Here is a 15,609-nt window from a genome sequence, read left to right on the forward strand (position 1 = left end):
ATAATTATTGCCATTTGTGTAAAGCACTGTGCTGGTGTGCCCGTCTGCAGGATCTCACTTAATAGTCACAAGAAGTGCAAGTTGGGAATTGTAGGGGGCCCCCAAAGACAGCCGCATCCTAATCCCAGAACCCTTGGATGTGTGACCTAAAGGGCCAAAGGGGCTCTGCAGATCGGATCAAGGGGAGGCTGGTGAAATGGGGACCGTGTCCTGGATTGGCTGGGTGGGCCCAGTCTAGCCCGTGACTTCTTAAATGTGGGGAACCTTTCTCAGCTGGGCCAGAAAGATGCAACCTTCCCGGTTCAAAGATGGAGGAAGGTAGCCTCCAGAAGCTGGAAAAGGCAGGACATGGATTGTGCCCTGGTGCCTCCAGAAGGAACCAGCCCTGTTGGACTCCTAACTTACAGGACCGTAAGATGATAAATTTGTGTTGCTTCCTGCCACTAAGTTTGTGCTAACTTGTTTACGGCAGCAGTGGAAAACTGAAGCCCGACTCCTTCCCGTTTTGGTGCAGTAAAGCCTGAGAGAGGTCACGCGACGATGAGCAGAGCTGGGAAAGCCCAGTTCAGGTGCATCGGCTCCAGATTTCCACCTAACCTTCTGGACCAGAAGGGCAGAGTGCTCACTGATGCTCAGTGCCTTCTCCGACGCGCGCGGCGGCCCCTTTAAGGGTGGGCGGGGAGGGGCTGGGCCCGCGGTTGCCTGGAGACCGGCCAGGTGGGACGCGCAGCCCAGGCCGGCTCTCCCTCGGCCCAGCTGCCGCGCCCCCAGGAGCCGAGCAGGTGCGGGGTGGGCGAGGAGGGCCTTAGGACGGGCGGAGAGCGCGGGGCTCCCCAGGCCAGAGGGCGCGCGCCCCTTTAGTGCTGCCTAAGGAAAGAAAGGACAGTCCCAATGATAGGTCTCAGGCCAGGGAGAACAGGGAAAACACCAAAGGTAGTAGGAAACACGCAGGGAGAAACGGAGCTTGCCTGATTTGTAGTTCGGATTTCGCGGACGAGGGATCAGAAAGCCTAGAGGAAAGGCCCGCTCGAGTTTAGAAACTAGAGAGCTGGGGGCGGGGGGCTGGAAAGAGGAGTGGGTTTTGAAGCAAGAGAGAAGCGGGCCAAGGTTGGTTGGTTGGTGAGAGCAAAGCCGAGAGGTGGGGATGAGCTGGCGGGTGGGGTGTCCAGAGGATGCCATCCAGGCAAAGGAGGGCGGGGGAGGGGTAGGGGTGCCCACTGCACCCTCGGGGCGTGCTAACAGAGACTTGCCTTGTTACGCTCCAGGACTCATCCACGTGTCCTGCTTGATAGGCTAGGATGCTTTCTGTGGGGCCAGTTTTTGGAGGGCCAAGCAGACAAAGGCTTTGGAGCCCTGCCCATCAGCTCTGCCCCCTTAGACAAATGATTAGCCCTCCCTTTCTTGTCTGGCCCAGGAGGCACTCAGTCAGGGATGGTACTGACAAAGGGAGTAGGCAGCCAATGGTTCCAAGTTGGAAAACAGGAAAGTGACATAAAATAACCCCTCCGTTGTTGGTTGTGCACTGTGTCCCCTACTTTAGGTATCTTGTGCATCATCTCATTTAGTTCTTATAATGAGACAGGGCACTGGCATTTTTATGTTGTACCTGAAGCAGAAAGAGATCAGGTAACTTGCTCAAGAATACTCAGCTGGTAGGAGCGATCCAGGAGCCTGAATCCAGCACGTGAGCACTTTTCATCACAGGAATACCCCTCTCACTGGAACACAGTTTAAAAAGAATGGTAGATGTGGTTCCAATTTTAAAAATTTTAGGAACAACCAATGCCATATTGAGATTGTCTTATTTTTAGAAAAGGTGATACTTGTGATTAATTTTTCAAGCTTTAGGAGGAGAATGATAATGACATAGTGTTGTAAAGCTAAAAGTTTAACTGCAAGTGAAACGTCTGAGTATTTAGAGACGTAATTTTTTATTTTTCAGATAAAACTCTTCAATGCTTTGAAACAAACAGCTGTCAACCAAAGGAATCATTTGATACTGACATACCTGAAGTAAACTTTAGGTCTTCCAAAGGCAATGGTGAAAGAAAAGAAAAGAGCAGACAAAAAAGGGGATAAGTCTGCCCGCTCTCCATCCACTCTCTCTGATTATCCAGAGTTTCCCAAACAAGGTGGCAATGCTGCTAGACAAGAAATGTCCCCCAGTGTTGTCCCACTGTTGGAAATGCAGCTCAGCGAACGGGGATTCAAAAGAGAGTCTGAACACCAGCAGAATGAAGATGCCACTCAGTATGAGGAGCCCATTCTGACCAAACTCATAGTTGAAAGGTGACTGGAATGGGCTGTGTCTTCCATGCTGCCTTTTCTACCACATTTACACTCTCTGTTCTCTTTCTCGGCAATCTCTTATTGTCGCTTTATCTACTATCTCCCTAGATGACTGAAAATCTGTGTCTTTAACAGCATTCTCTCTCCTAGAGTTTTAGGTTCAAATTTTTAACTCCCTACAGGGCATCGTCCACTGGACTTCAAACTCCCCGTGTCCAAAAGCAAAGACTGCAGGACTTGGAATAAGATGTGGATTTGAGTCTTAGCTTGATGATATCAACCTCGTCATTGAACCTTTCTGAACCTCGGATTCTTAATTGGGGAGAATATGCACTTTAAAAGTTTCCTCTGAATATTGCTGTTTCTCTCCCTGCCGTTGGCTTCCCCATTGGTCCCTGTTTCTGTAAGGCCACCACCATTTTCCTACATCCAGGCTTGAAATCGTAACACTATCCTCTGCCTTCCCTGTGCCTTCCTTGTTTTTTTTTTTTCCCTCTAAGCTTCTCTCCTTAGTCCTTTTCTCTCTGTGTACACTCTTCATTTCCTCTTGACTGGGCTATTGGACTCGTTTCCTAAAGATTTCCCCGCTTCTGGTCTCTCTCCCCAGGCCTCCTGCATAGATTTGTATTCCTAGTCCATGGTTCTGTTTACATCGCTCCCTGTATTAGTTATCTCTCTGTGTAACACATCACCCCAAAACAGGACAATTAAAACAGTCAGTATGATCTCACACAGTTTATGGGGGTCAGGAATCTGGGAGCAGCTTAGCTGGATGGTATTTGGTGAGCATCTCATGAGGTTCAGTCAAGATGTCAACTGGGGCTGCTGTCATCTGAAGGCTTGTCTGGGCTGGACAATCTGCTTTCAAAGTGGCTCCCTGGCGTGGCTGTTGGCGGGAGGCCTCACCTTGTTTCTTTGTCACAGGGACTCTCCACAGGGAGGCATGAATGTCCTCACAACATGGCAGAGAGCCATCCAAGAGAGAGCAAGGGCGGAATGCACGGTATCTTTCATGGCCAGTCTCAGATGTTACCCCCTGTCATGTTCACAACATCCTAGTGGTTACACGGGCCAGCCCCATTCAGTGTGAGAGAGGACGACACTTGGGCATGAAGACCTGGAGCTGAGAATCATTGGGAGCCATTTTGAAGTTGGCTACCCAACGCTTCTTAAGAACTTCTGATTTCTTTCCATTGTCTACAGGATAAAACACCTTCGCCTTGTGCTCTGACCCCAGCCTTCCTCTCCCCTCCCAACACAAGAGCCCAGTTAGACTTCTCTCCATGATCCCGTTTGTTTTTAATCTCTGCTTGCAAAGATTGCCCTTACTGGATTTTGTTGCTCATTTCTGTTTCTTTTTTTTTTTTTTGAGGAAGATTAGCCCTGAGCTAACATCTGCCACCAATCCTCCTCTTTTTTTGCTGAGGGAGACTGGCCCTAAGCTAACATCTGTGCCCATCTTCCTCTACTTTATATGTGGGATGCCTGCCACGGCATGGCTTGATAAGCAGTGTGTAGGTCCACACCTGGGATCCAAACCGGTGAACCCCAGGCCACTGAAGCAAAGCATGCTAACTTCACTGTGCAACTGGGCTGGCCCCTGTCCCTCATTTCTGAATGACCAAATCCCATCCCCCCTTTTCCACTAATTCTTCCCAACAGGAAGTAACTTTCCTCCAAATTTCTTCTAACATACTTATTACTTTCTATTATATATTACTTTATACATAATATATATTATTTTCTATTCCATACATATATATTATGTATGAATTACTGTAATTTGTTTATTGGCTTCGACTGCTCCACCAGGCTGACAATTCCTTCAGTGCAGAGATACACCCAGAATACCACACACCAGAGCTTCGGCCCGGCAGGTGCTCAGTCAGGATTTATAGTTTGAATGATATCAGCAGCCCTTTATTAACGAGTCACGCTGTGCCAGCAGTGGGCCGAGCACTATAGAAGGATACAAAAAAGTATGAAATAAGGTCTGTATAGGCAGTGTGTAAGTGTGTTCCACGTTGTGCTGGTTTTAGAGAAACTCAGAGCAGAGTGTCGGTAAGTGTGCTGAGCTAGTTCAGGGAAGGTGGGCCCTCTGGTCCCCTGACACAGGAACCAGAGGAATTGAATATCCTGACACAGAGCGTGTCCCCATCCGGGCCGAGAGCACCTGGAAATGTGTGGAAAGGTGTGAGGAGGGAATGACGGGAGGTGTCATTGATATCACTGAAGGGACCTATTATGAATTCTTTTTAAAATCCTTTACAGTGTCTTTATCCATCATTTTAAATGACTGAAGTACTGTATACTCGTTGTGACAAATGAAATAATGCAAAGATATCTTAAGGGAGTTAATCATCTCCCTCCACCGGTATTCCAATTTCACCCTCGCTGCCCGCTCCCATGAGTTACCACAATGTCTCATCAATTCGAAAAAGAGTCTTTTGGGGTTTTATAGGTAAATAATCACATAATCTTCAAATTAAAATAATTTCCTAACTCTTTAATATTTATGCCAATTAGTCAAGTTTCTTGACTTTTAAAAAAAATAATTTATGACTTTAAAAAAATTTTTTTATTGAGGTCATATTGGCTTATAACATAGTGTAAATTTCAGGTGTACATTATTATATATCAGTTTCTGTATAGACTGCATCCTGCTCACCAGCAATGGTTGTTTTTATCCATCACCATACATATGTGCCCCTTTACCCCTTTCGCCCTCCCCCCTTCCCCTCTGGTGACCACTTATCTGCTCTCTTTGTCCATGTGTTTGTTTATCTTTCACGTATGAATGAAATCATGCGGTGTTTGTCTTTCTCTGTCTGGCTTATTTTGCTTAGCACCATACCCTCCAGGTTCATCTGTGTTGCTGCAAATGGCACAATTTTGTCCTTTCTTATGGCTGAGTAGAATTCCAGTGTGTGTATATATATATATATATATACACACACACACCACATCTTCTTTATCCATTCATCCGTTGATGGGCACTTGGGCTGCTTCCAAGTCTTGGCTATTGTGAATAATGCTGCAATGAACATAGAGATGCATAAATCTCTTTCAGTTGTTGATTTCATATGCTTTGGATAGATACCCAGTAGTGGGATAGCAGAATCATATGGTATTTCTATTTTTAATTTTTTGAGAAATCTCCATACTATTTTTCCTAGTGGCTATATCACTTTGCATTCCCACCAGCAGTGTGTGAGGGTTCCCTCTTCTCCAAATCCTCATCAACATTTGTTATTTCTTGTCTTGTTAATTATAGCCATTCTGACAGGTGTAAGGTGATATCTCATTGTAGTTTTGATTTGCATTTCCCTATTAATTAGTGATGTCAAACATCTTTTCATGTGCCTGTTGGCCATCTGTATATCTTCTTTGGAATAATGTCTGTTCAGATGCTCTGCCCATTTTTTGATTGGGTTGTTTGTTTTTTTTGTTGTTGAGTCGTATGAGTTCTTTATGTATTTTGGAAATTAACCCCTTGTCAGATACATGATTTACAAATATTTTCTCCCAGTTTGGTGGGTTGTCTTTTCGTTTTGTTCCTGGTTTCCTTTGCCTTGCAGAGGCTCTTTAGTCTGATGCAGTCCCATTTGTTTATTTTTTCTTTTGTTTCCCTTGCCCGGGTAGACATGGTATTTGAAAAGACCCATGTCAGAGAGCATGCTGCCTATATTTTCTTCTAGGAGTTTTATGGTTTCAGGTCTTAAATTCAAATCTTTAATCCATTTTGAGTTAACTTTTGGGTATGGTGAAAGATAATGGTCTACTTTCACTCTTTTGCATGTGGCTGTCCAGTTTTCCCAACACCATTTGTTGAAGAGACTTTCCTTTCTCCATTGTATGTTCTTGGCTCCTCTTGCAAAGATTAGCTGTCCATATACATGCGGTTTTATTTCCGGGCTTTCAGTTCTGTTCCGTTGACCTGTGTGTCTGTTTTTGTGCCAGTACCATGGTGTTTTGATTACTATAGCTTTGTGGTATATTTTGAAGTCAGGGATTGTGATGCCTCCAGCTTTGTTCTTTTTTCTCAAGATTGCTTTGGCAGTTTCTTGACTGTTTGCATTAACTAGAACCTCTAAAACAATGTTGAATAGTTGGTGATAAAAGCAGGCATCTTGCTCATGTTCCTGATTTTAACAGAATTGATTTCAGTGTTTTACTATTAAAAATCATATATACTATTGTTTTTTCATAAATCATCTCTTATGGATGAATAGTTTCCTCATCCCATAACATTACTTAGAATTTTTAAAGAAATGATTGCTGAGTTTTATCAAATACGTTTCTGTCATCTTGTCATAAACAGATGGTTATTCTTTGATTTGCTGATGTAACGAATTATGTTTACCGATTTTCTAATGTTTACTCTTCCTTGGGGTCATGGAATAAGCCGGTTTGGTCATGGCTGTCACGGGTTCCTGTGTTTGTCACCTCACTTCCCTCAGACCTGAGAGATGAGGCATGTGACAGATCGCACGTTATTCACATGACGCTGAACTGAAAATCCGGGCACTGTTTTTGACACCTCCCTTCCCTGAGTCCAGCGCATCAGCACATATTCTGGCTCTGTGTCCACAATGTATCTTTTAAAAAAATTTTAAAAATTATCGTAGTAAAATATACATTATATAAAATTTACTGTTTTAACCATTTGAAGTGTACAATTCAGCGGTGTTAAATGCACTCATCATGTTGTGCAACCATCACGACACTGTCCACATCTAGAACTTTTTCATCATCCCAGACAGAAACTGTCCAGAACATACTGTAACCTTCCATCTCTCTCCCCTGCCACTGCCCGCCTCGCCCCCCTGCAGTTAGCTGTCTGCCATGATCTGTTCTCCACACAGCAGCCAGCATGATCTTTTTAAGACACAAGCCTGATCTTGTACACCTCACCTCTTAAAACCCTCTCCTGATTCCTCCTGGAGATTTGGATTTTGTTGCAAGTCTTTATCACAGCCCACCTGGCCCCTGCCCCCTCTCGTCTTCCTCCTGCCCTGCCCGCTCCCACCCCTGCCCCTGCCGCCGCCCCACTCTGTGTGCGCCAGCTGTGCTGCTCTCCTTTCTGTTTGCTGAAATTGTCAGGCTCTTTCCTGCCTCAGGACCTTTGCACTTGCTGTACCCTCTTCTGAATCCTCTTCCCAGGGTTCTTCTCGTGGTCGATTGTCTCACGTCCTTCAGGTCTCAGTAGAACCCTTGTGTCCTCAGAGCCTCCACCCTGACCATCTGTGTGCAGCAGCCTCCTCCTACTCTCAGTCACATTCCCCCATCATTTCTTTCACAAAAATTGAGCACAATCTGGAATTATTTTGTCTGTTTCCTGTTTATTATCTGTCTCTCCTCAGTGAACTATTGTCTCCCAAGGGCAGGAACTTTCCAGTCTTGATCATAGCTCTAGCCCCAGGACTTGGAAAGGGCAGGCACATAGCGGCCCTCGGGGAATGATTGTTGAGTGAATGAATGTGAGACGTGACTTGTACTTCTTCACTGATGGCAATTGTGTACTTTAAGCCACTGTCACCTCGGTTTACTCACATTCTTCGTTACCTTGAGCTTTCTGTCTCTGTAGCTATGAAGGGGAAAAAGTCCGAGGACTGTACGAGGGGGAAGGCTTTGCCGTCTTTCAAGGAGGCTGTACCTACCACGTGAGTCGCACGCCTTGGGACTGGGGAGGGGGGAAGGTGTGGGCTGATAGCTTTAGATTCGCATCTTCAGAAATATCTGTTGATGCTTCAAAAGAAAGTGGAGGTACTTACTGCTGATTTTGTTTTGAAGCCTGTTTATGTATTTTAAGGGAAAAGTATGGCTCATGACAACTGAAGTAGTCGCTTTAGGTGTTTTTCTTTTCCTGATTCCTATTTATTGTACAAACAGCATTAAGGTCGAATAGTCGATAATAATGAATAAGATCCCAGTATCATCATCCTCTTCCCATAAATGTTTTCAGTTCGCTGTATTTCTTCATTCCTTCAATGGGTGTGTCAGTATTTTCACATGGGCACTTTCATTTTGTAGATAACATCTTGAAACCTTTTTCACTTATGAATCATTTTCTGTATTGCTGTGTGGTTTCATAACTTAAAAATTTTTTTATTGTGGTAAAATATACATAGCACAAAATTTACCATTTTAACCGTTTGCATATAGTTCAGGGGTACTAATATACTTACCATGTTGTGCAACCATCACCACCATCCATTTCCAGAACTTTTTCAGCATCCCAAACAAACTCTGTACCCATTAAACAATAACTACCCATACCCTCCTCCATAATTATTTTAGATATTCCGTAGTGGGGGTTTTTTTGGTGAGGAAGATTGGCCCTGGGCTAACATTCATTGCCAGACTTCCTCTTCTTTTGCTTGAGGAAGACTAGCCCTGAGCTAACATCTGTGCCAAACTTTGTATGTGGGATGCCTCCACAGCATGGCTGATGAGTGGAGTGGGTCCACGCTTGGGGTCCGAATCTGCAAACCCGGGCCACCAAAGCAGAGCGCACAGAACTTGAACCACTCCTCACTGGGCCATGGGGCTGGCCCCTGCATAGTGTCGTAACTTACTATTCATAACTATGCCCTAGGTATTGGATACTTTTGGGGTGTTTTTGTTTTTTGCCTTATTGCTAATGCCACAACGAAGGTATTCATTCATTCAGATTATCAAAGAAATATGTGATTATTATAGGAGAATGAATTTTTCTTATAAGGCATGAGTTTTAATATGCTGATTTTTTTCCCCTTAACGTACAACATGTTCATTTTCCTGTGTCATTAAAAACTTCAAAAATGCTCTGTATTATGACTGAAGGATAGTCATTAAAATGGCTGTGCCATCTTCCTTTGCTCTAAGATTTGGGATTTAAGGTGCTTCGTTTACGCTGATCAGAATCTTCTTTCTCCGCTGTGGCGTCTTATGCAGCGCTGGTTGTAAATAGTTCAAAACGACACCCAGCGCTTGATTGCAGAGTAAACCCTCCCGGCTGCTGAGGACACAGGGGAGACTGAGTGGTTGTCTTGCTGCCTTTAGGCACACGGTTACGTGGAAGCTCAAGCCTGGACCGGCGGCCTTGCCCTTCCCATGACTGTGGGGTGAACAGCCCTCCGTTTGTAGGGGTCTCCTCCCTAGCCGCTGTCAGCTACTTGCTTTGTAAGCTTTCTGTATTTCCCTTAGACTCAAATTATTTTGATTAAAGCTAATCACCAGTTGGATGTCCTTTAAATCACGAGGGAGGCCCACCCCACAGATTGACTCCGTAGCCCCGAGCCTCACCCGTGTCAGTCAGGCTGGGGTTTGTCACATGTTTAGATCCCCATTTGCTAAAGACAGACAAGAAAAACAAACGTTTCATGAGTACACGTGCCCTCCCCGTGTAGATGCGGTGTGATCTTCTCTTTTCTAGTTTGTGAAAATCGAAGTGCTGGCTATTGCCTGCAGTTTCCCTGAGGGCCAGCCCCGTCTGACGTGAGCCCATGTGAACTCGGAACCATGATAGACCTTCTTGCTAGAGAAGTGAGGGCAGTGGTTCTCAAAGTGGGTTCCCAGGGACCAACAGCATCAGTATCACCTGGGAATTTTTTTTTTTAAATGCAAGTTCTCGGGCTCCATCCCAGTCCTGCTGATGAATCGGAATCTCTGCGGGTGGGCCCAGCAATCTGCGTTTCACACCAAACCCCACCCCCCCAGGTGACTCTGATGTGTAGCAGAGTTTGAAACTCGCTAAGTTAGGGCACTGTTTACACAGACCCTTGGTTCTCCCCTCCAGCCCCCCTGCCTCTGACAAGTGATTCTAAGGAAGAACTGAGTGTCATTTTATCTTTCTTTTCTCTGACTGCATGTGCACACTCAGGTGTGTTAAGTTTCCGGTGACTAGTTCCTGTCCATTAACAATAGACACTCTAAGTGTAAATGAACTGTACTGACAGCTGTCTGTCATATGCCTGTATGTCCACGTCAGTGACACACACAGACACACAGTGATAACGCCCAGGAAGGGGAAACAGACCGAGTGTGAAACTTACAAGTGCAGTAATTTCTGATACCCAGATAACAGTTTTAATCCGGTCTATCCAGTTTAAATAATTTTTAAAAATCCTTAAACTTTGAAACACAAAACCAAAAGTATGTGAATTCTTTTGAAGTATAAAATTTTCCGACGGCTTGATTCGAAGAGGGAGACGCAGGTTGAATTTCCACTTGGTGTCTAGCAACTGCACGGGGCTGCCTGGTGTAAGTTTTAGGGAATTGGATTTTTTTTGGACAACTCAGACCCTTTTTAGAACCGGTTGGACACCAGTGCGGTGCCAGCTCAAAGGAGGGCTCTGCCGCCATTGCTGAATGTGTAGACAACCAGATTCTTGCAGATAAAAGGGGAAATAAGGCCCTATCCTGAGAGCTGAAACCATGGGCGGCAGTAGGCGTGTGAAGCCAGCGATTGGTCCTCAGGGTTTGTTCTTCTGTTTTGAAGGGGATGTTCTCAGAAGGATTCATGCACGGACCAGGCACATATGTTTGGGCCGACGGATTGAAATATGAGGTAAAGCCTATAACGTTATAATTCTAAACTGTAATGGTGAAATTTAACGGTCAGCTTCCCACAATTAGACATGCTACTTTCGTAAAAGGAATCTAGCACATGGGCCAAAAAAAATCCACAGAACCAGAGAATATAGGTGAAAAGTAACCCGTTATTGCACGGAACCCTCTGGTGGTTGTTGTTACCAGTTTCTAGAGTATTCTATGTGTTCCGTGCATGTACTGCACACATGCGTGAACTTAGCCTCTCCTACTTTTTACAAACACAAATAGTTTCTTATACGCTCTCTTATGTACCTTTATTTCTTAGAGATGGAACCATGTCCACTCCTCCACATCCCCCTATTTCACTGGCTGCTTGATTCCGTTATGTGGGTTTCACTTGACGCATCTTGCTGGGTTGAGGAGAATATGTATTTTTAAATTGATTGCTATAACCCAACTGCCCTCCGAAAGAGGGCACCAGTTTCCACTCCCACCCACAAAGTGCTTGAGCCGCTTTTAAAAATCACAATTGCAGACCTGCTAACGTGATGAGTGGTAATGAAGATATTTAAAACAAATGCAGGTATTCAAATAGCAGCCAGGTGAGGGAAACAGAGGCAGGTTTGGGCCAGGTGGGCAGCTAACTGGAGCTGGGCAGTGGAGATGAGGCTCAGGGAGAGCGAGGAAAGGGTCACCTTCACCGTCATGGAGGGGAGAGGACCTCCAAGGCCCAGGGGAGCCTGAGGATTGGGTTCCAACAGTGTTTCTGGGAAAACTTCCTTCTCCCAAGACACCCTGCCTTCTAGCCTGTGCCCTCCGGTTCATTGTCTCTGGAAGCTCTGAGGTGGGGCTCATTCTTGCGGGCTCAAACCCCCACCCCCCACCAGCCCTGTCAGGAGGGTTGACAGGCAGGATTCAGGCTCTCGGAGAAGCATCTTCAGGGAGGTCAGCTGGCCTCGGGGGATCTGGTCAGTGGTCAGCCCAGGCTGCACTGTCCTCTTTTCTCTGCTGACTGGCTGCCTGCAGCGAGGTCACATCCTGGAAGAGAACCCGCTGGCTCTGGGCTGAGTTGTGCGGAACTGTGTGCTGCCCAGCCCTCCTGGTCCCGAGCAGAGTGGATTCTCGGGAAGGTGCTCACGGGGCAGGTGGTGGGCTGACATGTCCGCAGAATATCTTGATGAACCATAGGCAGAAAGACAGGTTTCCGCCAGCGATCAGTAAGCCTGGCTGATCATCAGAATCTCCTGGAGGGAGTGCCGGAATCCAGTAAATTAGCCTCCTTCAGGGTGGATTCTAAGAATCTCAAGTTCCCAAGGCCAGAATTGGAAGCCATCACTTTGCCATGTCACTTACTTGTATCTTGGAGCATAGTCTACAAACAACCTTCCAGATATTTATTCTGCCTGGCCCTCTACCCAGTGGAGGGATCAGGTGAGAGAGGATGGGATGTGTAGAGAAGGGAGGAGGAGGGTGGGAGTGGGGGATATTCAGCTGTTTCGTGGGAGGAGAGAACAGCCCCCAGGTGTAAGGATCTCTCCGCTGCCTTCTTTCTGTCACTCTTACGGCCGTTTTGCCCTAGGGGGACTTTGTGAAGAACATTCCCATGAACCATGGCATGTACACGTGGCCGGATGGCAGCACCTATGAAGGAGAAGTGATAAACGGCATGAGGAATGGATTTGGTATGTTCAAGTGCAGCACGCAGCCTGTGTCCTACATCGGCCACTGGTGCCACGGAAAGAGACACGGGAAGGTGGGTGAGGCAGCCACGTGACTCCCATCTGTGAAGAGGATGTACAAACATGGAAGGGGGGAAGCGGGGGCTGTTAAGGGTACATTCGCCTTTTGTTTATTGAGGTGAAATTCACATCATGTGAAATTAACCGTTTGAGAGTGAACCATCAGTGGTATCTTGTACATTCAGAATATTGTGCACCCTCTATCTAGTCCTCAAACATTTTCATCACCCCAAAATAAACCCCATACCCATTAGGTAGGTAGTCACTCCCCATCCCCTCCCTGCACCAATGGGCTTTCTGTCTCTATGGCTTTAGCTATTCTGGATACTTCATATGAATAGAATCACACAACGTGTGACCTTTTGTGCCTGGCTTCTTTCACTCAGCATCATATTTTCAAGGTTCGTTCATGTTGTAGGTACTTCATTCCTTTTTATGGCTGAATAATATTCCATGGTGTGGATATACCACATTTTGTTTATCCATTCATCAGTTCATGGACACTGGGGCTGTTACTATCTTTTGGCTCTTGTGAATAGTGCTGCTGTAAATATGTGCGCAAGGATTTGTCTGAGTACTTGTTTTCACTTCTTTTGCGTACGTACTGAGAAGCGGAATTGCTGGGTCCTATGGTAACCCAACGTTTAACATTTTGAGGAACCACCAAACTGTTTTTCACAGCATCTGTACCATTTTACGTCCCCACCAGCAATGTAGGTTATATTCACTTTTAACTAAGGTTGCTGTTTTTGTAATTATTGTTTTGCTGTGTATAGGATGATAAAATACCACAGCAATGTTTTTAGAAAAACTGCATCGTTGTAATCGTCACTGGTTGAGCATTAGCCGTACCCTGTTAATGAAAGTGTCACTTGGGAGGGTGTTGTCACCAAGTCTGTAATCTTCCTAAAACCCAGGACTGTGCAGTATTCACATATGGTTTCTTAAATAGCCGTGGACTCATTTTATGTCTTAAAAATAATTTATAATTGTTTACTAAGATAAGGTAAATGCCATGGGTTGTTTTCAAACCCACAAAGTCAATGGGTGGAGCCTGGCGCATCGTTTAGAAGCTCACAGAAATCAGTGTCTCTAACTCCAACAGCGCTCTGTGAAACGCTGAGGTAGAGGCGAGAAGCAGATCTGTGACCAGCCCTAAGGAATCTTCGAGAATTCTGCCTATAGAAGGCTATTGTGAGAACAGCACCGAGAGTTAAATTCAACTTGTGTTTTGCTCCTCCTGAAGACACCTGGGCTATGTGCTCATTGCTTGTAAGCGTGTCTACCACATGGACTAGAAATAGAACCAGAGGTCCTCACATGAGGTACATGCCAGGGTCGCTGGGAGTCAGCCAAAATGCCTCTGAGAAACCAAGTCCGTGCATAAAAGATTTGGAATTTAGTTCAAAAGAGAATTAGAGAGCTAGTTCAAGCTTTTTCTTTAACAGATGCCAGCCAAGAGAGTTAGGAGGGGGTTACAAGGGCCTGATGGCTACGCCTGTCTTAGCACCCTGGCCTCCCTACACCCCACTTCCGGGCTCTCTGCACCACGTGGTTGCTCTCCCTTTCTGCAAGAGGAAGGCTGCTCAGGTCCTCGCTAAGATCTCCTTAGCCCTCCTACTTTAGTCCGATTTAGACTGTTCTGTTGTGTCCTGGGTTTTCTTTTTTTCTTTCTTTTTTTTTTTAAGGCTCATAGCAGATCGGTTCAGACATATTGGAGGCGTTGGGGGTGGTGACTTCCAACAGAGGCACCTGTTTGGCTCCAAGAAGGAACAAGTTAGCTTGATAACGAGGAAGAAGATAGAAAAATCACTCTCACACACGAGGAGATAAGCCAGTGAAGAAGCAAGCAATTTGAGGCCACTCAGCGTAAATCCAAATACCTTGCAGCATGGCCATTCCAGCTGAGAGGAGCCCTCGAAGGAAGCTGATGCTGTGTTCACTCACTGGAGGCGGTGAAATAAGGAAGATGTCAAAATGGATAAAGCAAAAATGGTTTTGATACATAAAAGATAGGGACCTTCAGTTATATGCAAGGTTCGCTTTAGGTGACAGCAAAACAGAATTTCTTCAGGTATACTCATATGACTAATAGTTACCGAATATACTGAATATGATAACTGTAGTCATTCCCTGCCTTACTGCGGCCCTTTGTTATTAAGGAGGAACTGACTTGCAACATGATGTCATTCTCGCTTGATGGACACTTCACCGTTTTCTCGGTTGCAAAACAGAAACCTAACACAGACTATATGCCTTGCCTAAGTATGATTTTGACTTCTGCCTAGTTTAAACTCTGTAAATGCGTACATTTTTATCTCTGCCTTCGAAAAAGCATGTGTTTTATGAGGCTTGATTTTTAAAAATGATATTATTCGTTTTAGGGCTCCATTTATTACAATCAAGAGGGCACCTCTTGGTACGAGGGAGACTGGGTGTTCAACGTCAAAAAGGGCTGGGGAACAAGATGGTAGGTACCCCCTCTGGCACGTTTGGGGTGTGGGAGAAAGTACTGGTCCCTCAGATAATTCTCACTCAGGCTCTTTAGAGATAAGCTGCAGAAATTCCAGGGAACGTATTTTCTATATCAGCAAGGTGGAATAGTTAAGTTAACCCCAATGGACCCTCAAAGTGATGAAAATATTCTATGGAAAATTTAGAAAAACCATATTAAATGATGTCTAATCATACTGGTTCACTTTCTTATATGTACAAACTGCCTTTCTTTGTTCTCCATGTTAATCACGGATCTCGATTATTTGTTGTATGTTTTCTGAAGAATGTTGACGCATTTGCTTGATTTTAGATTGAGCTGACTGAAATCCAATATTTTAAGGATTAAAATATTTGGGGGCAAAATATTGCTAATTAAAATACTACAGGGAATGATTTTTTAAAGATTTAAAGATGCCTGCTCTTATCCACATCGTCACCTAGTAAGGTGACAATGATCAGAAGGTTTAATAAAATCCTTTATTCTACCTGCTAAGATGGTCGTTTTTAGCAACCACCTGCCTGTCCATTGAATTTACACACAGGGAAGATT

The 15,609-nt window shown here is 45.1% G+C and overlaps 1 protein-coding gene across 3 annotated transcripts in view; it reads left to right on the forward strand.

Moving 5' to 3' along the window:
- The first annotated feature begins 688 nt into the window (after window positions 1-688).
- Window positions 689-15,609, forward strand: part of RSPH10B (radial spoke head 10 homolog B) — a 55,488-nt gene continuing 40,567 nt past the window's right edge. For 2 of the 3 annotated variants that reach the window (XM_008527534.2, XM_070566252.1), the window contains exons 1-6: window positions 689-782; window positions 1,943-2,289; window positions 7,877-7,952; window positions 10,772-10,840; window positions 12,404-12,577; window positions 14,948-15,033. In XM_008527534.2, coding sequence (XP_008525756.1) covers window positions 2,039-2,289; window positions 7,877-7,952; window positions 10,772-10,840; window positions 12,404-12,577; window positions 14,948-15,033 — 656 coding nt within the window. In that variant the 5' untranslated portion in view covers window positions 689-782; window positions 1,943-2,038. Of the gene's footprint in view, window positions 783-1,942; window positions 2,290-7,876; window positions 7,953-9,333; window positions 9,454-10,771; window positions 10,841-12,403; window positions 12,578-14,947; window positions 15,034-15,609 lie in introns of those variants that run through there. The other variant, XM_070566253.1, reaches the window with a different exon arrangement.

This window comes from Equus przewalskii, chromosome 12, assembly GCF_037783145.1.
Source record: "Equus przewalskii isolate Varuska chromosome 12, EquPr2, whole genome shotgun sequence".
NCBI lineage: Eukaryota > Metazoa > Chordata > Mammalia > Perissodactyla > Equidae > Equus > Equus przewalskii.